Source organism: Cuculus canorus, chromosome 11 (genome assembly GCF_017976375.1).
Source record: "Cuculus canorus isolate bCucCan1 chromosome 11, bCucCan1.pri, whole genome shotgun sequence".
Taxonomy (NCBI): Eukaryota; Metazoa; Chordata; class Aves; order Cuculiformes; family Cuculidae; genus Cuculus; species Cuculus canorus.
Window position 1 is genome coordinate 20,278,084 of NC_071411.1, and position 23,119 is coordinate 20,301,202.

At 37.9% G+C, this 23,119-nt stretch overlaps 1 protein-coding gene across 1 annotated transcript in view; it reads left to right on the top strand.

Moving 5' to 3' along the window:
• Window positions 1–23,119, top strand: part of PPARG (peroxisome proliferator activated receptor gamma) — a 61,349-nt gene that overhangs the window by 27,964 nt on the left and 10,266 nt on the right. The window contains exons 2-6 of the mRNA XM_054076893.1: window positions 5,464–5,691; window positions 7,593–7,762; window positions 9,480–9,618; window positions 18,387–18,586; window positions 22,479–22,929. Of these exons, the coding sequence (XP_053932868.1) occupies window positions 5,472–5,691; window positions 7,593–7,762; window positions 9,480–9,618; window positions 18,387–18,586; window positions 22,479–22,929 (1,180 nt within the window). The 5' untranslated portion in view covers window positions 5,464–5,471. The remainder of the gene's footprint in view (window positions 1–5,463; window positions 5,692–7,592; window positions 7,763–9,479; window positions 9,619–18,386; window positions 18,587–22,478; window positions 22,930–23,119) is intronic.

Here is a 23,119-nt window from a genome sequence, read left to right on the forward strand (position 1 = left end):
CTCAACATTTGCTAGAGGATAGTCGATATTTTCTCTGCTTTTACAAGTAAACGAAGAGGGGTGGAGGGCAGCGGGAGAGCTTTAGAGCTCTCTAACTGAAACAAAGTTTTGTTCTTTTGTCCTTAAGGAGGCTCAGTTTTCATTCCTGTAAATATTTTTGATAAATTCATACTTGGGAAGAAAAACAGCAGGTCTATGGAGTCAGTGTACAGGCAGGAGTGTGCTTGGGTCCAAGGTGCATGCAGAAGTACTTTTGTTCCTGCTATGACACACAGTTCTAGGGTAGGAATGCTGAAAGGCAATGCTGACTTTTCAAAACTCATCTGAATTTACAACATAAAAATTTTTGAATACTTATTCTGTCAGTCCCTAGATAAGCCTGGGTCCTTTTCCCGCAATCACAGTGGTTTCTAATATGTAATTTTCTTGGAAAAAGACTGCTTTGGGTAACTATTTTAAGTCCTACCAATATATTGCTGTTCAGTGCACACGTCATCACGTAAATGAAACAATTTCTGCCCTGAATTATACCAGTGTTTTGAATATGTACATGGATAAAAAGAAAAAAAAATCCTTTTCATCTTTGCTTCTTGATGATGCAAACATAACAATACACAATTCTGTAATGGGATTTTTAAAGCAAATCATAGCTTTTTGCTGTTGCTTTTGTTTTTCTTGCTGCAGTTTGAAGCTTAATGAGTTTGGCAAAAAATTCCTCTGTGATTTTTGTCAAACACTGAATGGTGGGTATCAGCCAGCACAGCGCTTTCTGTGTACTGTTTTGCTTGTTTGTTTGTTTAAGAGCATCACCAATTGTGTCAGCAGAGTTCTTGGAAAGAGTGGGCTTTTAGTTATGTTGTGCTCCCTCTGCTGACTCTACAGCAGCAGAACGCAGACTAGAACAGGTCCTACATGGTGGAGTGGCTGTAACATTTAACCTGCACACCATACAATGTGCTAAATGGACCATGTCCGTGAGCTTTGAGTCCTTCTTTCCAATATAGAAGAAATTCATGTACTTTGGTTTAGCCAAACCCAAATAATTACATTTATGTTATGCAAATGTTGTCTGTTACGTAAAGTGTGTCATAATGATACTATGAATGAAAAATATATCATTTTGTGATTAAAGAAGGTATCTCCTAAAGGCTTAAACTAAGTTTAACGTTTCATTGTACTTGGACAGAATCAGGAATATTAAAAATTTGGAAAGTAATCCAGCCCTGCTGAAGAAAATTGCTATTTTAATGGAAACACAGGGACTTAGTTGGGAAGGTGGGGCAGGAAAATTTGATATCCTTTCACTGGACAAGTGGAGAACTGAGACAAAAGTCTAAACAGTAGCATCATCTTTTTTCTCCATGAAAAACTAAATGTGGTAATCAGATACAATTTTCTCTAAATAACCAGAAGAACAACGACTAGGACAAACTGATGCCATTTTTCCAAGTCTTACAAGAACTGATGACCATCTGCACCTTCCAGAGGCATCAGTTCATCACATGCTGAACACAATGTATCATCAGACCCTCTGTCTCACATTAAGGACCTGAAAACAGCACTGATGAAAATGTTGGCTTGAACTACTTGTGCATTGCCACACAATTTCTGTGTCAGAGGCAAAGACAGAACCGGATTATTGAAAGGGAGATGAAATTGTTTTATCACAAGACTGTCCTTCTCTTCTTGTAGTCCTTTGACAGCATTCTCTTCTCAAAGATCAATGAAGGTCTTTAATTCCGTGGATGTGGTGCTGTAATTTAGAGTAGATGTATTTTTGCGAGGCGCATGTAAAACATTTTACTGTTCCTCTTAAGTAGATAAATAAACTAAACCTCTGGGGATATCAAGCTGACCCTTCACTATCTCTGAGTTTTAAGCTAGGAATGGTTATGTGATCTTAACCAGCTTATATATGACATTATTGTAGAGATGGCCTGAGCCCGCTTTAATTAATTGACAAAAGTCCCATTAAGTTCTGCAGCACTTGCATATGGGTTTACTTGACAACTCTGGCACACTTATACGAGGTGAAATTCATACTATTCCATGAAATATGTTTTAATATTAAAAAAACCCAACCCAATATTTACATCTTGTGCATATTTGTTTATATATTACCTGTCCATGTGGTGTAATTATACCATCACCTTGATTTTAGTAATATTCCAAAGATGAGAGGCTTAAAGTGAGGGGGTTTTTTTCCTTCTGATTTTCTGTGACTCATATGAGGTTAGGATGTTCTTGTTGCTTCATTAAATACCTCTAGGGTCATATTTTGGTAGTTTTGTCTGGAAAGAGCGTGTCCAGAATGTAGTGCAACAGGCCTTTCAGGTTAACTGAGCACAGGTAGTGTTTATGGTAAAGAGCAGCTTGTGATCCAAGATGTTTTTCATACCATGGTCATCTCTTATGTTGTATTTTATGTTTTCCTGATATAAAAACCACACTGAATGACTTTCTTAAGGAATGGAAATCAATTCAGTTGTTACTTAGTGGAGTGACTTAATGATCTCATCATTCTCACAATTAACACGAGATCAACTAACTGTAAGCTGTCACTGGCTGACAGTTCACGCAGACGTGTCAGACGAGTTCATGTGCCTTCCTTTACTTCTTTGTAGATAATCGTTAGCAGCTGGCTACGTGGGATTCAATGCAAGTAAAGGGAGTTATAACAACTACTTTCATATCTCAACGTTTAGTGTTGTCTCAACTACATTTTCTCTTCTGGTCTTTTAGACGATTAACTGTTAAAGCATATTCATCTGACTGTGTGTGAATAACATCTCTGCTACTGTTCCGCATAGTCTTTTGCTGGCTGAGAACTGATTTTTGCACATGAAAAATCTTTTTAGCTAATGCTACATGTGGTTTTATTACCTGAATCTCACAGAAGCACGTGTGTGTCCCATGAAAGAGCCCTGGACTAGCCTGTTGGTTGGACTTATGCTTTGGATGTTTTTGGTGTTTTGTTTTTTTTTTAATACCATAAAAAGACTGCAATTAAATAGGTTTGGGGTTTTTTTTTTACAGGAGGAAATGTTGGCATTTATCTTCTGTTGTGAGGGGAAAAAGGCAAAATTCACAGCAGAAATCATGTAATCTTACATGCAAAACAGAAGTATTCATAAATTAGCTACTAAAGACAAGGACAGTTTTCCCACTTTAGTTTTCAAAAATGGCTGAATAAAACTAGCACATAAAAAGTTCCCTTCATTCCAGTATTTATAATATAAATTAGACTGAATGGTAAAATTAATCTGTTTCCAACATAATAGCAAATTTTATTAAATAGAGCAGGATAGCTGTAATTTGACTAAGGCTTAGCAGTCTCATGTGGAGACTTGAACTTCACAAGTGTAATTAAATGGTTTGAGATTCATATCCAAAGCCTGAGCAAATCTGAAAATTCTTGTCATTTGGAAATATTTATGAATTTCATTGATCTGGGACCATTGATGCCTACCTGTGGTGGTGTTTAAAGAAATGCTACAATATGCATTTTGTTATCCAGAAATAGAGAGCGAAGCACAAACCAGCTGACTTGTGACTGATTGGACATTAGATATGCTCACAGTACAGATTACTGTTGCTTCTACTACACTGACTTCTTAGATTCCTTAGATTGCTTAAAGGACTGTAACCCAATGTTTAAATTTAGATGCCTGTGATTTTATTTCATTAAAGATGTATGTGGTTAATTATAAAAATGGACTCTCTTAAGAAGGAGTCTATCCCATTTTATTGCTTTATTTGCAATTCTGTTTACGGGAGAGTTCCTAGTGTTAGTAGCCAGGGGTTTGCCCTTCATGCTTACAGAAAAATAGACTATTTGGAAGATGCTATGTAACACCAAGGTACTCTGACAACCTATAATATACTGTCATCGGATCATTTTCACTTGCAGAGGATAGAAATTCTATTCTTTACTTGCAGGCAGCTCTTACTTTCATTAAGGATAATGTGAGACTGTATGCCCTCCAATGGCAGAAGCCTTTGGGACGGTGGGTGGCTGGCTGACCATTAGGTAACCTCACCAGCAGTTCACCCTTAAACACTGTTTGCTTTACAGAACTCTAGTGAATCAGTCATTTAATAAGAGGTGGGGAGTATAAAGGATCTAGAGGTTCCCATTTTCTTCTACAAGGGGCAACGTGTGTTGTGCAGCACAGGATATGGCAGCATCTCTTTTGTTCCCACTGCAGTGAGAATTTCTTATCTGAAATGTAAAAATAAATATAATAATTAAAATAATTTATTGTCAGTGTACAAGGCAGAAGAACCAGAGGGTTGTGCTCTGAGTCCTGAAAGATGGAAGAATGATGGTGACTTTCCTGAGGCACGATTAAGAGAAATATAACCATTCCTAGCTATTATGACCTCAGCACTTCAGCAGAGTTAATGGGGAGGACAGTCACTCTTTTACTTACCTGTAGGCTCTCAAAACAAAAAGTGATCGCAAAATTGCAGGGCACGTCTGTTCCAATATGTCTATTTTGCAACAACAGTTGTTGCAGCGTGACAGAGAAGTTTTGATTCAAAGTAGAGCAAGTCAAAGTTCCTTTTATCTAGAGGTTAAAGGCCACTCACTTGATTGGGTCTGAAGTCCAAATTAAACAGCCAAAGTGACCAAGTTATTTTAGTTCCATAACATCTATTTTTAGGTTAGAGTGTTCCTTCTATAAATCATGGAAAATTAAAGACAGGCCGTAGTTATAAACAGTAAGTGCTTCACACTTGCTGTTACTTAAACTTTTTCGGAGTTGAAATATGTCTAAGTTAAGGATTTAGATTCAGAGGACTCACTTTATATCTCAATTTGCTGTAGATTTTTGCAGATTGAAGGTTTTTGTTTATTTGCTGCTTTCAAAAGCTACATAAATAGATATGGAATTTGGAAAGTCATAAATTAAATTTCCTTGAGCCTTGGGTTTACGTCTCTGGAATAAAGCTTTTGACATGCTTGAATGACTAAAGATTTCATGTGTAGGACGAGGGGCAATGGGTATAAACTGGAGAGGAGCAGATTTAGACTGGACATAAGGAGGAATTTCTTCCCCATGAGAGTGGTGAGGCCCTGGCCCAGGTTGCCCAGGGAAGCTGTGGCTGCCCCATCCCTGGAGGTGTTCAAGGCCAGGTTGGATGGGGCTTTGAGCAGCCTGATCCAGTGGGAGGTGTCTTTGCCCATGGCATGGAGGTGGAACTGGCTGGGCTTTAAGATCCCTTCCAACCCATGGTGTTAGCCGTACAGGGTTCCTCTACAGCCTACTGCGATTATATGGTGATAAACTCAAGTCAGCTGATAGATGGGGTCTAAACATTCCCCTGACACCTACACCTAGTTGTGAGTTTGCACCTCAGTCCTTTGGACATGAAAAAATTGGTCCTCAGCTGGGGCCCAAACTTGTCACAGACTTAATGAGCTTCTTATAAAAGTCTGTTTCTTCTTTTTTTTTCCAGCGGTTACAATGGTTGACACAGAAATGCCGTTTTGGCCCATTAACTTTGGAATTAGTCCAGTGGATCTGTCTGTGATGGATGATCATACGCATTCCTTCGACATAAAGCCATTTACCACTGTTGATTTTTCAAGCATCTCTTCACCGCACTATGAAGATATTCCTCTTGCAAGAACTGATCAGACCAGCATTGATTATAAATATGATATCAAGTTCCAGGATTGCCAAAGTATGCTTTTTATTTTGTTGGTATTTCCTTCATGTTCACATTTGCTTCATTCTCTGGAAAGTGTACTGCCAGTAAAAGGATTTAGAAGCGTTCAGGTGCTTACATAAATGCCAGTATCCTGTGACATCAGAGATGCCTGCAAAATACCCTTGCTGGGCAGATAGAAAAGATTGACTACCTATAGCAGCCCTTCACTCTTCCAGAGCAGCAGCAGGAGACTTGGCAAGTGGCTGCCCCATCCCTGGAGGTGTCCAAGGCCAGGTTGGATGGGGCTTTGAGCAACCTGATCCAGTGGGAGGTGTCCCTGCTCATGGCAGGGGGGTTGGAACTGGATGAGCTTTGAGGTTCCTTCCAACCCAAACCATTCAATGATTCTGTGATCTAAAATGGCATTAAACACTTTTTATTAGACACATGCAACGCACCATTTGTTTCTGAAACCTTCAGTCTCTTATTCGTTAATCCTATGTGTAAATTGCCTTTGAAGCTCTATGCACACAATGCAGAGTAAATATCCTGGATGCTAAAGGGTGCTCTAGCATACAGGGGATACTAATTATTAATACATGTAGCTTTTAGATTCTAAAAAGCCTAAGAAACTGATGGAGTAGAAATGTTGAGTCATAATGTTTGAATAACTTTATCAGTGTTCCTCATGCAGACATAACCTTGGAGCTTCACGGGCTAACGTTGTTTACATACTGTGAAAAAACACAGCTCTTTCACCAGCTTCACTAAAAAAAATTACACTGAATGCTCCTTTTAAGAAAGGAAGTGACCTGTTCTTAAATCAGTTGTTACTGCATTCCCGCTCAAAGTGCGAATGTGAGGCTGCTGTGCCTGGCACTTTGCTAAAGATTTACTTAGATCTGACATCAGTTTTGTCTGTAGTAATCTGGACAAGGATTCCTTGAGGGAGTTCTTGCTAGGAAAACTGCGGTGTTTAATTTTGGTTATACAGCAAAGCAGGTGCTGTGTGCCTCTGGGTTAGCAATGAAAGAAATGTAAAGACTTTTTTCCGGCTAATGATTTTTTTTGTTGTTTCATTAGAGATGTCCATAATATTTCAATAACAACCTATAGAGTGCAGTAGATTTTAGGCAGAATAAATCCTTTTTGTCTATACTTGGATCATTTTCCACTTTTGTTGTTTCTTCCTAGTTTACATAGGAAAGAAAACTTTCTAGTTTGGATAGTGCAGCCAGTTTTGAAAAGAAACATTCACCTTATTATAATACTATGTGTGTTACATCACTCCTGGGGTGTGACCTAATGTAATATGTCAAATGTCACAGCTTTCTTCTATGAGCAGGAATGATTGATTTAAAGATATCATATTTACCTGTTTGAGCTTGTTTGATATTACTAATTGCTCTTGTGAATAGAAACTTTCCGAAGAGAAAATGAATCTCTAAACTACGTCCAAAGTTGAACAGTGTTCCCCAGGAGAGAGATAATTTCTTTAAATATCTAATACAGTATACATATTATCCAAACTATATGATTCAATGTATAGGTCTATTAGATATTAAATATTTTTTAGACAAGATAAGAAACTCCAGTCTGTCTCTCTGCAGTAGTTCTGAACACCTTGAAGTAATACGACCGGATTAGATAGTGAGGAAAGGAGGCCTTTCAAGTAAGAAGTCTCCATATGTAGATTTTTAATAACCCTATCTTGAAGTCATTCCACACTCCAGAGCTGAAAACTGAATCTATAATACACTTTCTCCATGAGAATCTGCCTCTTCTAGATTTTTCAACCTATATACTGCATATTTTGGAGCAGATCTATGAATCTGGCTATTTTTGCTGCCGTTGCTTGTGGTTATCCCTTGCTGCTTCTTCTATATATTTAATTATACTTTGAATTTATCATTTTTAATCTTTTCTAAACACAGGTGCGATCAAAATGGAGCCTCCTTCCCCACCCTACTTCTCAGAAAAGGTTCAGTTGTACAATAAGCCTCATGAGGAGTCTTCCAACTCCCTCATGGCTATCGAATGCCGTGTGTGTGGGGACAAGGCTTCTGGATTTCATTACGGTGTGCACGCGTGTGAGGGCTGCAAGGTAGGTTGTCTGAAGTAAGATTTAGTACTGTTTTCATCTGAATAAGCAGAGATCTGTGCTTTTTAAAACAAGTTTTAGGTTCCACATACCCTACAAATTCATTGTGACTGAATAAATGGGATTGTTTCAAATTTTAATTTGCTTTTTTATTAAGTTACTGATCTATTTGAAATTTTTGTGCACTTTTTTCAATTACGCAATTACATTTCACTCCTGCTGCCTTGGAGGTCACTTGTAGAATCTGAATTCCTGCAACGCAGCAAAAGCAGGCTCATGCCTGACTCCAAAGCTCAATACTCTGAGCAACTTATAATTCGGACTCTCTTATTCTGATCAATTAGAGTTTATTTTCCCAGTTTACAGATTTGTAGGCGAGTACAGAAGAATCTAATGGTATTAAAGAATGTGGCTTTCTGCTTTAAAACTCCACCAGATTTTTTATGTCAATCGTATTTAGTGCTTATAACACAACGGACAAATGGATGGTATGAAAATTGGCCATCCTTAAGAACGAGAAAGGAAATACCAGAGAAATAAACTAATAATAATTCATTGAATTAAAGGAAAATTTTTACGAAGTTTAACATGAAATTCCTATTTTCTCTCTTTTCAATATCTTGAGGAAAATAACTAATAGTAAAGATCCAATGCAGAGCTTGAGTGAAATTTGTAGCACTGAATTAGGAACACACATAAAGCAATAAGTATGCTGTTGATTACTTAAATTACAGTGAATTATATAAAAACAACTTTGCATTATGCTTTTATTGTTATTATTTGCTGTGGGGAAAAATTGTTACAAAGAGCAAATTATGATAAATTTGGATAACCTTTATTAATTGATTATAAGTGATCGAAGAAAAAACCTTTAAACTGTAAAAAGACAGAATTGTGAATTTCCATAATGATTTATCTCTTATAAGGCTTCTGTGTAATACAGAGTTTTGTGCAAGAATTGCCATGAGTTTGGCACCAAGTTTGGCTTTTTTTGTGTGCCGATGTAATTTGCAAACTTGTGATATCCAAACAATGAGATAAAGTAGAAAATAACTTAGAAAATAGAACCCAGAAATAAATATTGTAAAATTAGTTCAACACCATGTAAAAAATAAAAATAAGTAGAATAGGTGAAAGAATATAAATTCTCAAGTACTCTGGTTTAAAAGGAAAATAAATATTGTAAACAGAATTTAAAAAGCTTATTTAAGCAAGCAGGTAACCCATAACCTTTTCATTTGCTTGAGCTTAAACTACTGTTGGCAGAATTGTTGGTTAGTTGTGATTTATAGAAAGTTTTCTACGTTGGTAGTGAACTTTAAATTTTGAAAATTTCATGTTCACTTTGTAACAAATTATCCCAGTAGAATGGATGGAATTTTGCTTCCTTTGCCACAGTGTTCCTGGTGCTCAGCACGTCTGTAAAGCTCCTGCCTTACCTCCCTGCTCTCCTCCAACCTGCACTGATTTCTGTAAACTTCCCCAGCTGAGATTTTAATCCTTCTGTCAATCTGGGCTGGAACTGACTGTGAAATTCAGAACAGGAGGACAGTGTTAAGCAGAGAGCATGGTTACATGAGCCTCACTTCCTTAGGAAACCTGTCTGAATCGAACTTGGCTTCAGTGTGGATACGGAAGGGTGCTTTGTATGTGCAGAGAAGTGAGACGATGACACTGACAGTTTCTTGCATCCTTTGTCGTGCTCTTGTCTTTACTCCAGGGCTTTTTTCGAAGAACAATCAGATTAAAGCTAATTTATGACAGGTGTGATCTTAATTGCCGCATCCATAAGAAAAGCCGAAATAAATGTCAATACTGCAGATTTCAGAAATGCCTTGCCGTCGGAATGTCACATAATGGTAAGTGTGCACAGCGTGTTGTAAAATAATAATAATAATGAAAGATTAATATGATTACTGAATGTGCTGCTTTAAACATCTAGCTCTTCTATTTCTTTATGCCAGGCAGTTTAGAAACATCTGTCAGAGAAATTGCCTCTGAGTTTAGCAGCCTGTGCATGACTGGGGATTATTTTCAATATAAAAATCCAGTAGGCAGAGATCTGTACTTATCCATAGAATATAACATAGAGCTTGCTTCACTCTCGTTCTTGCTCATTATACTGTTAATTGTTCTTCCTGAACATATTCCTAGTGTAATTGTTGTTTCTCAGTTCACCGTCTTATTTTCTGGCAAGACTCTTTTGCACACTGTAGCTCAATATTTGAATTTGACACACAGAACGCTTACTGAAGACTGTTAACATCCCTAAGTCATAAGCATCGCTTGCTCACACTCGCATACAACATACTTCAAATGAGTGGGCCAGACGTACGTTGTAGTCTTAGTGTTTGCGATTGATGTGGCCCTGTGGCCTTCTTTGCAGTAGGTAATCAGGTAGCATTAAGCGTCTCATGATGCTGCTCTCTTGCATAGAATTGAGAGGAAAGTCCCTCTGAGCTGTAAAATTAACGTATCAATTCATGTGGAAATGCTTACAAATGTTTGGACAGAAAGACATAATGAAGATTCTTTGTGGCCTTGCTTTGGCAAAGTTGAGTAAAAACAGGAATTAAATGTCATAACATAGAGACTTATGTAATTCTAAGGGTAAAGAATTGCAAACATGACTGGGAAAATTATTTCTCTGTGGTTTTTTTAGAACTTTCATTATTTTCAATATAAAAAAAATGAGTGTACTGTCCCCAAGAGGAAAGCTTAACTCTGGTTTGCAAAGTTAATACATGCACTGAGTGTAAAGTGGTATGGGAACTGTTTTGCTAATAGAAAATATGGTTTTCAAGTTCCTGGGATGGAACAGTAACACTTAAAAATAAATCTAATTTTGAAATGCTACTGTGGGTATTTTTATAGTAATTCAGGAGGCTTTATTATTATTATTTTCAAGGTGCGTGCCAAATTCTCTCATAACCTAGCAACGCGGCTTCCAATTATGTCAATGGGAACCATGTGCATTCTATCAAGAAGGGGAAGGCCAGGACCGTTCTCTTTGGCTTAGTGACATAAAGGGCCCAAGAAATATTTTTAAATGTAACATTTCACCTGCCATTTCTTCCCCATCAGCCGCTGCCAAGGCAGGAGCTGCGGCACCAGCAGTGGCCATGGTTATGGAAATCAGGGGTGGCAGAGAGAAAGGGCAAAGCCAGCTGTCCCAGGGCTGGAAGGAATGCTTTCGTTTGTTCTTGCCATATCTTCAGCTAACAGGGAGTTAGAATTATAGAATCAATAATGAAAAGACCTCCAAAATCATCCAGTCCAACTGTCAGCCTGACATCACCGTGCCTACTAATCTGTGTCCTGAAGTAGTCAGTAATGTTTATATGCAAGTATTGCCTTTTATTCCCCCCACTCTGGTTACATTACATGGCATGAAACAACCCCCTCATTCCTCCATCACTTATAAACAAACGAATTTATAAAAAAGAACTAAATTTCACCTTTGAAGACACAGGTTTATATAAAGAAGCATGCAGAAATGCAACTTTGGATATTGACAGTGACATTGAGACACATTTTTGTTACGTCTACAGATGAAAATTCATCCATTTGAGTAATGAAATTATCTGAATTTTAAATGCTTGTAATCAGAATGTGGATTATTTGTGCCCGAGGGTTCCAGTCTGACTGTCCTTGCACAGACAGAGTATTGCAAAATGAGCAGGGCCCTTACAAAAACGGGGAATGCAAGGAGACACTTAGCAGCTACAGCCACATTTTTTCATGTATAAATGCTGCATACCATTTGACTGAAGGTTAAAAAAGACAGTAATGTTCTCATGCTTTGAATATTGTTTTCCTTTCCTTCTCTAGAAACAGTCTGCTCTGTGTTTAACCCTTAATTGCTCAGATCATATTCTGAAACAGAAGCTTCGTTCTTTTATTTTAAAAATGTCATTATTTTTTCTCTTTTTATGTACTGTTTATATAAAACCAGCTACTGTAATGGGAAAAAAAAGAGCACGCATGGCCATATGTTGTTGTTATCTGTTCTGGGAGCAGTGAATTGCTCAATCTGGGCACGTGCCTCCAGTAAGCTCAGGCAGGTATCCACCCCAGCTCTGTCTTTTGTTTTCCTGTGTAAGAATCTGTGTTCATAGTCTGTTCGGGGACTCATTTACACTTAAAAAAAGTCCATAATCCAGACAGTCAGAAGAGTGCTATATAGAATAGCTCACAGTGACTTCTGCAAGCCACAAAACATCGCATAAGGATAAGTATTCTAGTTTCTCCACAGAAAGGTAAAGGATATAATATATCGTGTAGTGTCTTCCAAAACCAATAGTGCCTATAGTATCACTAACACTTGGAGAATACTGTAAATGCAAGTAAATAAATGACTGCCAAGGGAAAGAGCACGATCAGATGTTTCAGCTGCAGGCACGTGCCCAAACTTGCACAATCTTTTATTACTGTGAAAGAAATTGCCATGTGAACCCCTTCTGCCCTTGCAGCACGAGCAGTGAGCTGTATTTCCAAATCTCTTACACCAGCTCACCAGCTCGTCCCTGCCCTTCCCACCCCTCTAGATCCTGCCTTGATCCACATCCAGGCTCCCAGGCGAGAAGGAAGCTGGGTCTGTCGTGGGGGTAGAGGGAAGGTAGAGTAGCAAGGAGGATAAGTGGTCCAGGGAAGCCGAGATGGGACCAGGGTCACAGGGAGGAGGTGGAGAAAGGAGATCGTGCCACCCATCCTTTAAATTTTCCTCAACCACTGAACGCTGTTAACTCTGAACTCTTTCTCCACCCTAACCTCTGTAAGCATCATCAATCCTTCCTGCTTCTCCTTGCACCCAAAATCCCGCTTTCCAAATTCCTTCTGTAAATCTCTTGGGGCCTGACCTCTTCCTGACTTTTGTCTCAGTCCCCTGAAAACAACAATAACTTCTCCAAAAGAAAGCATCTAGGCTAGCATTAAATTAAATTTTTCCCCAAATTTTGCCTGCAGTGTTAATAAACATTGAACAGGACCTGCTGAACTAATATAATATTTTAAATATATGTTCTAAACATTACATGAAAAAATTGAAACCTATCTCTTTGCCTGTCAAATTATAAGATAGGAGTGTTTGATTCATGCTCTCTAACTTTCTTGTTAATTAATTGCTATGTTTAAAATATATATTTGGGTCTTGATCACCTTATTTTTAGAAACTGTATTCTCATAATTCATTAATTACATCAGAAATCTTCCAAGGCATGGATTTTCATGAAATAGGGATAGTGTTTAAAAGTGGGTCATGAAAGATCCACTGCTCTCCTAAAAACACACATTTAGAAAGAAACAAGCACATGCAGAAATGATAGATCACTAATAAATGTGCAACCTATACAAAATTAAAGCTGCGTGACAAACTTGAGCACAGTTTTCACACACTAAGCATGAGAAAATAGCAGGAGATTCCTGAGGGATTTCATTATTGACAAGCTATTTTATGTAAGTCTGATATTGTGATGGCAGGCGACAAGACACAGCCTACGGGTTCGTTTAGTGCAGAAACCCGTCAGATCTCTTTTCCACGCTTAGCGAGGTCGTTTCGTGCAGCTGGGAGAGAACCTGGTCCTGTCTGCTGAACGCAAACTCTGCTGATGCAGTGGCTGTTTTGCTGAGCTGATAGCCTGTGATTTGATAGCTGGCAGCGCCGCTCAAGTGGGTTGTTAAACCCGCGCTGGCTGTTTGAGAGATAACCCCCGCTATACCGCTTTGATTAGCTAATCGGCTAGCGCGTTCTTTGATAACAGCGGGTAGTTTGGACTCATTTGACATTGATGCAATAGCTTTTCTGCACTGTGAGTAAGCTTTGTTTGTTATACCTAGCTCTGTACTGAATGCAGCATGCACGCATTCACAAATAGAAGCTGATGCTATTAACCTAGTTTACCAGATTACAGCGTATATGCTGATTCTCTATCAAAATCATCTCGGCATTTTAACAGACTTCCTCTATAATTCCCTGTCACCTTTGGCACTAGTACTTCTTTCTTTTGTTTTTTTGTGTTTTTTTTTTTTTTGTGGGTTTTTTTCCTTTTTCATTTACACAGAAGGAATATAAAAATAATCCTTTTTTAAAAAAGGAACAAGGAAATCTGATCATTGTAGAAAAATTAGCATCATGAGGCCCCACACCGAATCAATGCCAAATTGTCCTTAAAAATATAGAGCAGATTTTTATGCAGCTTTAATCATGTATCAATTGCTGTAGTCTTCCTCCACTGCTCTGGGCTTTGACTCCAGAAGAGATTATACATCAGGGTGCTTGCCTTCATAAAATTTAGGACCGTGAAGACAAGCTCTGACTGAACATTGACATTCCTAGGGGTGTTTGACTGGATATATAAAAATTATACAAATTTTCAAACACCTGGAAACAAAACGTTAGATGTGATTCTAACAAGGAAGAGTGTTGAAACAAATAGCAAAGTGATAAATACTATTTGGGTTTTATAGCACTTTTCATTCAGAGACCCCAAAGCCAGGAAAATAAGTACACAAGCGAACTAAAAATAAATATTAAGTGAAAGAAGGCATCTACTCTAGAACTATTAACAGTATGTGGAACAGTAAGAGTGTGATGAACTCTAATGCAATCTGTAAATTAATGGCAATCATTTTACATGAGAAGCACTAGGGCTTATAACATGTGGCTACTTTGCTAAGGTAACCTGGTACCCTTCCCTGGGGATAGATAAGCTCACCAGAAGCACGATTCAGGAACACTCTTAGGCAATCTTAATTTCCTTTAAAAAAATAAACACAGTGCAAGTTGTCATTTGTTATAAACTCTGCACCAGTGCTATTGTAAACCTCTAACAGAGAACTATCAGCAATGTTGTTTAGCAATACTAAACTGCTAGCAAAAATAGCATGATTTACTTTCCAAGAGACTCTTGGACAGGAGACAAGAGGTAGTGCAGAGGAATTGGGGTATGGAATACGGGACATGCTTAGAAAACATAGAATATGTACGATGCTATCATTTTATACTCAAAACTAACAGTAAACCTATTTTTTCCTGGCAGTATCTGTGCAACAGCACATAGATACGGGTATGTGGAAAACTGCCATAAGTTTTAAGAAAGAAAATATCCCCCTGAGTTCAGGCAAACTTGAAAATAGCAGGCACTAGCACATTCCCCAGCGTCAGGATTTCTAGCAAGATGTTTGTTACCAGCCTGGTTCCTATTCTTTAAACGAATACAATGGTACAGCTTAGTCAGTTATTCTCTGAGGACAAAACAGCCTCCGTTTTGAACATCCCTGATCTTTTCACTAAGATCTCTACATTAAACAATTCTGTTTCAGTGATCAGTGTCATAGGATGTATATACCCTCTGGTATGTCGTTAAGGACGTGCCACTGGGTGCTTCATTAAAAGGGGAAGGGGAAGATAAGGTAAAAAAAAGGTGGAAAAAATAATAAATTCCCATTGTTTTTAATGCTTTGGGGACGTGCATAAACTGTTTTAGAGGTAAGCTAGCGTTAAAACATAGGAAGGGGAAACTGTTCCTTTTTTAACCCCTTGTTTGTAAAAATAACCTTGATGGAAAGGAGTCTCGTGTCAGTGAGATTCTAGATTATGATATGAACTTGCTCCTGCGGACTCTGCCACGAGAGGATCCCGTTGCATGCTGGTGTTCAGTCAGGCTCTGTTTCCATCATACTTAAGAGTTACTATGCTTACAGAATGAGCTCACAGAATTCGCATCAAGCTATTAGGGGTCCATAATTTGTTGTAAACACCTTATAAGACTTCATATATAATGTTATAGTATATTCCCTATAAAATATCAAAATCGTTTCCAAGTAGGATTTATTGGAACAAAACATTTCTTCTGGCCCAAAGCACCCAGTTCCTGATGTGATGGTGAAATGTCCCAAAGGACATGTTCCTTGGAGCCCCTAACTATTCCTCACTATGTGTTAACAAGTCTTCAGGCCGTAACAAATTGCTCTCCATCTCTCTCTGGAAGCAATCAGCATTTTATAGACATGGGTAGCCCCGGTCTCCCTTTTGTACTAACAGTCCTTTCTAGGAGGCTGATGTTGGCCTTCCTTTCTTTCCCGATTAAGAAGTCCATGGTAATAGTCTGAGAAGCCTTGCTAGGCTTCACTTAGGGCTCCAGCTTGCAAATTCGTCCTCAAAAAAGAGATGATGGGGAGGAGTTGAAATTGTTGGCAGGAACCCTGTCAGAAGTGTTGAAGCATAACAAAATTTTCTTCATAAGATGGATTATTGCAAAATGCACATTTGAAAAGTGGGCAGATTAATCATGAAACATAATCCTATGAATGTCGCATATTTAGTATTAAATTAATATTAAATCTGAAAACAGGTTTAGTAAAAGCATAGCAGCTTTCAATGAATATAGAAATGTAACAAATATGTAGCTGTACTGTTCAACGGGAACTTTTAATTTAACACCTTTATTACAATATTATTATTTTAACACCTTCTTGACCCCACATTTTAGTTATGCATGCTGTCTCTATAACAATGTCTTACAATACATTTGTAATAACATATTTTACCTCTATTATATTGACAACAGTATGACTGTATTTATTGAATCAGTCCTTAAAGTATCAGGAAAAAAAATCTGTAGATGTTATACAATATTCTCAGTGAGTTTCCCCTCTATTTATTTCATTAAATACTTATACTTCATTCATTTTAGAACTTCCAGAATGTCCAAAAGGCAGATATTAGTAATATGGGTTTAATGTTATCAACATCTATACATGGGGGTGTTATTTAACTACAAGTGAGAATTTTTAATAGTGAGAGAATCCATTCTAACTGCAAAATTAAAATAGCACAATAGTCTTTATTCAGAGTGTTCCTTGAAGCATGTGTAGCTGAGTTAATTCCACTGTAGTTAGGCAGTTGGGTTTTTTTAATTAGGTTACACTAAGTTCAAATATTCACTCTCCTTTTCTTTGATATCTATTTATTACACATCAGGAACATTAGTGTGTGGTCGTCCAGTGACATTACTGCTTTACCACATGGTGTCAATCTCTCAGCCATTATACTTCGTCACCAAACATGAAGTCAATAATCTTCCTTTCAATATTTGGCTCTCTGAAGGAAGGAGGGCAGAGATGTCTTTCTGGAAACTCGTTAGTAGCTGATTAAGTATACCTGGTGTTTTCCATGCGAGAGAAGAAAATCTATGTGCTGTGGTACAAGATCCAAATGCCAGCTAGCAATTATTCAGAACTGCCCGTATGAAAAAATTATAAGCAACAGACTCTGTCTGGAGGGAAAATAATAGCATATGTTCATTTGTACCTATTGAACTAGTTCTGATATGTCAACTCTAAGAATACCCAAGCGAATATGAAATATTCAGCACGCATCATTCAGAGACTAAGTTTGCTGAAAAAGAAATGTAATACAGTATTAAAAATAAACAACCTTGTTTCTACAGCCACAAAGTAAGAGAAACAATCAAGAAATGTAATATATGTCAAATGACGGCTTTCGTGTTTTCCAGCACAATTATTTGTTCTTAAAAAATGTGTCATTTTTGTCCGTCAGAACACTGTGAGCAAACTCCAAGGCAAAAGTGGTTGGTCGTTTCCAGAAGAAACGTCCTTAGTGTAGTCATTCACATGTATGATCTTAACAGCACTTTTATTTTATCCAGTGAAGTCACTAATGGCTTAAAAAATAGTTATAGGGTTTCTATTTCCTGCTAAGGCCAAAATGCAAGTCTTTATTTCTTGCTCCAGTTGTTTGTTTTGATGCTCTTTTGTTCTGTTTTGTTTTCATAAAATAAAATAAATTCTGTTTACTGAAATATCCCATGATAATCTTGATGGCTCATTTGAAATATTTTCCACGTCAGTCCCCACGTGAATAACGAATGTCTTGGACAGTAAGCGCACAGGTGTAAAAATCCAAGGCGTAGAGCTGCTTTACGCTGGTACTGAGCAGTTCTGCAATCACACGGCTCGGTAAAACCTTGTTCTAGTCTTTCTGTACTGCATGCACATAGAGTTACTATGAAGAGCTCAGCCTTTTCTGGCTTTTTTATTCCCTGCACAGCCTTCTTGCTCATTCCTTAATTCTTTTGCTAACATTTTATAGCACTTGCCGCCTTAAGTTCTGCTGCACTCTGTAGGAATTTATTCCTGCAAGGCATGCGAGTGTTTTGTTTCTAAACAAATGAAGAATCTGAGATCCATATGGTGATTTGCCCAAAACAATATGTGGCTGAGAGGTGGTTCCTACCCTAAGCCAACAGAATTTTAATATCTTAGAGATTCTTTACATTTTATTTAGATTGGAGGTCGGATCAGTGGTTTTCTGTGAACTCTGTCAGGTGAGCTGACAATAGGTTTGCATTTCCAAGTGAGATCTTGTAATCTTACTGTATGGGCGCACGGATGATTTCCTCTTTGAGATTTGTTTGTTTACATTTCTTTGAAGCACTTCAGCTGTTTTGCCTATATTATTGGAGAAAATAATCCTTTTCTTACTTGCCTAAGTACCGTGTTAATAAGAACTTCAGGAGCTCATAACAAAAGGTGACACAAAAAGCTATTCAAATATGCTTTTCTAGGTACAACTATAGCTATAGTAATTGCTTGTCATCTTCTTCAGCCATCAGGTTTGGGCGAATGCCACAAGCGGAGAAGGAGAAGCTCTTGGCAGAGATTTCCAGCGACATCGACCAGTTAAACCCTGAATCTGCTGATCTACGAGCACTTGCCAAGCATTTATATGACTCATACATAAAGTCCTTCCCTCTGACCAAAGCCAAGGCGAGGGCGATCTTGACAGGAAAGACAACAGACAAATCAGTTAGTTCTCTCTGTTTTTTTTTTTCTTTCTTTTGAGTAGATGATTTACCACAATGACAACACATCTCTAAAAAAAAAAGAGCAACTTTGCTGTTGGCAGTTACATATTTCAAGCTGTCTCTGAAACACAGGAAATGTTTTGAGATAGGATAAGTAAACAGTATTTGAAAAAACTCCAAGTTCACCTAATAAAATACTTGAAACCCGTACAAGAATTTGAAGGTCATCTTAACCTTTTTGTATTCTCTGATCCACTCTTCCCGTTTTCCTTCTCCTTCACCAAAGGTTATCTTCCACACTATCTGTTTAAGGTGGCTATCTAGCTGTCAGGAATTGGTTGCTATACTGTTGAAGCATCGGTATCCTAGAATATCGTCAGTACTCCCTGAACCCAAAGGAACAGTCTTTCTCATATGTGTCAAATGATTTTACGTAACGGCATCCTTGCTAGCCTTAACTATGGCCCCTTTCAACCCAAACGATTCTATGATTCTATGGTGCTTATTCTTCTGATGCTCTAATGACTTTCTGCATTTAACTGGGCTATCTTGGATCAGATCCGTAGCCTGAGTTGGCGCAATTTGAACTTTAGGAGAACATAGAGAAAAATCTTTAAGGAATAGAGATATGTGTATTTGTGGATTGCTTTGGAAGCTTCCTTGGCAGTACATAACAGGCTTCTGTATCAGTGAGGAGGGGGATAAATAAGATCTGATAACTATGGGAGGTTTTAAAATTTGTCACTATTTTAATAACTAAAGAGCAAAATAGTTTTCCAAAACCTCTAACTTAGTTTGTTATATTTTCTGGAATCATCAGCAGAAATTTTATTGTCACAAGTACAACAAACGCTGTATTTTGTTTTCTTTAATAATTTCAAATGCACAAAATAATTTAAAAGTATTTTAGGCTTGCTTTCTTTAAAGGCAGTTAAAGTCATAATTTAAATATTGTCCCTAATTTGGTTGTAGCCTCACATGAGATGTTCAGATACGGTGGACTCCTACAATTTGAATAACTTTTCATCATGGAGGATATTGAGTTTGAACTTGTGCAGTTCATTTACTCTGCAGAAAGCTAATACACTGAGTCCACTTGGGGGTCACTGCTTTTTGCAAGTCCTTCTGCTGTTCCCTCAATCAGAACACAGATTACTGGGAGAGAATTAGTACAGCAGTGTAGGGATTTTAAGTGTGTTTTTAATGACCACATACCTGTGTTGGGAAACAGAATTGAGGAGTGTAATTATATATTTGTTTACTGGTCTTCATCTCAAAACCGTCAGCGGGAGTACACAGCTTGGTCCTATCTGAAAGTTACAATGATGCTGCAGAAAATATATCGCATGCCATCGGCGATGTTCTGCTTTTTGATTGACAGATGTAGAACTTTGCCAGGTTAGAATATAGCAATAAAACAACAGAGACCTAGAACTGAGCTTTTTTGTTGCAGCAAATGTTCAAACCTTCTTAAATAACACTGAAAGTGACCCTCGGTATTTAATGGTCACAACTTTTATGTTAATTGAGCTGTAACGGACTTTGTGCTCTGGGACATCGAGCTGTTTGCTGTGGGCAGAGTTTAAATCTATGTCATTTTCTGATTGCTGTATCATCAGCATTAACCAAAAGTGATTGGATGGGCTAAGTGAGCGCGTCAAGACTAAAATTACTAACTCATCCTTTTCTGGGACCTGCAGTGCTCATTTGACGTAAAATCCTACTCACAAAGTTCATCTGAATCTTTGTATTAAAAATTTCTTCAGCTATTTTGAACTCTTCCTTGATTTTCATCTTCTAACATCAGTAGGACAGGGGCATAATATAATCTTTCTAAAGCACATGTACATGCACCGAATCAATGACTTTTTCGTGTACTTGGTGCTCTCCCTTTAAATGTTCTAGAAGGAAAATAAGTAATGACCTACTAGTACTAAAACACGCATTTTAAAAGCCTCCTCTACAGTCTTGTTATTCCACTATTTCACCTATGCACGCATATGCATACATACAGCTATGTATAAAATGCTTTTTCCGCTGCCAGAATAGCATTGCATCTTGAAAAATACTTTATCCTCCTGGCCCTTCTCAGTCTGGTGTGTTGGTTCTTTCATTTTCACACTGAAATCTTACTGCAAGTGGCAATCCAGTGAGATACCTCACTCTGTTTAACTGAATCTCATGATCTGAAGCTGTGTTTACCTGTGGTCACTGCGAGGGCGACAGCACTACTTTGACTGCTCTTGAAAGCAGAAGATATCGATTTAACAAAACCATTTTGAAAGATGAAATTCTCTTAGGCAGATACTATTGTTTCAGTTTGCAGATAGACCTCTCTTTTCCAAGCAGCTGTATCAGTTAAATACAAAGCTGTCAGCTCCCACCTCTCCTTAGTGATTGCGGGTTGGAGCTTCGTGTCTGGCTTAGCCTGGAACAGATGGCCGAACACCTTCCCAGCCTCCATCTGCAGAACCATGGGAGATGGGACCTCGAGCTGGTGGGTGGGCAATGTCCTCTTCAGGCTCTAAAGGAAGTAGCTGTATTCAGTATTAAAAATTCCATGATAATTTAGTACTGAGTAGACTTCAAACCTCATTGAATCAAATAGGAACAGGGTTTCAGGAACTTTCTGGTTCTGTGGGAGAGAACTGCTGACTAAGGATAGGAAAGCTTGGGGTGGTTTTGAATCTGTTTTGCAGCATCTACTGAACGTAAAACCATGGGAGTGAGCATTAGAATCCATAATCCTAAAGGAGCTTAAATGAAAAAACGAGTTCCTCTAGTCTGGCTGCTGGTGTACGAATCCTTGTATTTTAATTAATCAGTCAAGTATGTTAACAAAGCTATTAATATCAGTGGCTATTTGTTCAGTTCTGCAGTGACCTAAGTAGTCCTTTATCCTCTAAGGACAAGATTCTTCAGGCAAATTCAAGAAATTCTCACTTACCCACTTGTTTAAAACCAGGAGCTTCTTCTGCGCATTCTGAATAATTTGTGAGATTGGTTCCAGATCCTAACGCAAGTTTTCCTGGCAGTAGTTTTTCTAATCTGCTTTCAAAATTGATTTATTCCAGTTGAGTTTATTTCCCAGTCAGACTCATTCTTGTTTTCTGAATTGTTCTGCTGTAGTTTGTATCATGCTATTTGTGTTTTCTTTCCCATTGACAAGTTGATAAGTTTAAATAGATTCTAACTTTGATTTTTTTGAGGGAATTAAGAGCAAAAAGGCTAAATTTATCAGATAATCAGTACCATGAAGTTGATATTACTTGCCGCATGTTCTGGAAATACAGAACTAGAAAAGAACATGACAGTAATCAAAATGGGAATATACTCTGTTTTTCTACAAAAAAAAAGACTATCATCAGGAGTGCAAACATGTCACTGTACTTAACAGATTCTGTTTTACAGAAGCCAGTAAAATTCAGGGAGAAGGACTGACAGTTTAATCTTTTGTTAATAAGCATTGCAAACGTTGAATTCTGGTATTACAGAACTTCTGTAAAACAAAAAAAAATGACAACCAAAAACACAAACCAAACAAAAAATATAAAAATCATGGATATTTTAAAATTATGTTCCTTGCCTCCCCTAATTATTAAAAAAAGTATCAGCCAATGCCCTATGTTAAAATGCGTCTCTCAGAATATGTGAGAAGGCCCTAGGAACTGCTTGTCCTTTTCTGTAAATCATTTTCCCACTGTGAGGATATTTGATTTAATAGATTGATAAAGATTTAACTCTCTTGAGGCAACTACCCTTGACATATTCCTCATAGATCTCCATGTGTTTTCTGATGAGTTCCACCTCTGGATGTTACTTCAGTTTCTCGGGAGTCAAATGTTCATAGAAAGGCCATTTGAAAGTAAAATGCCTTTTCCTTTTATTTGCAGCCATTTGTTATTTATGACATGAACTCTTTAATGATGGGAGAAGATCAGATCAAGTGCAAGCATGTGTCACCACTGCAGGAGGAGAACAAAGAGGTAGCAATTCGCATTTTCCAGCGATGCCAGTTTCGCTCGGTGGAGGCAGTGCAGGAGATCACAGAATTTGCCAAGAACATTCCAGGTTTTGTGAATCTTGACCTGAATGATCAAGTAACTCTCCTGAAATACGGGGTCCATGAGATCATATACACTCTCCTGGCTTCTCTGATGAATAAAGACGGAGTTCTTATTTCTGATGGACAGGGATTCATGACACGAGAGTTTCTGAAGAGCCTGAGAAAACCTTTTTGTGACTTTATGGAGCCCAAGTTTGAGTTTGCTGTGAAGTTCAATGCACTGGAATTAGATGACAGTGACCTGGCAATATTTATAGCTGTCATTATCCTAAGTGGAGGTAAGTGCTGTCTTATTTACTATACCGTATATAATAGAATTGACACTTTTAACTCTTGTCTAAACAGGAAAGGGCTCAGCACTGTTGGGTGGGAGTGAGCTCATTTAAATGTAGTTGTTTCATTAGTTTTCACCTTTCTTGATGTTGTTTGCCTTTATTTCGGTTTCAGCCAGAAACTGAAAATGTAAAT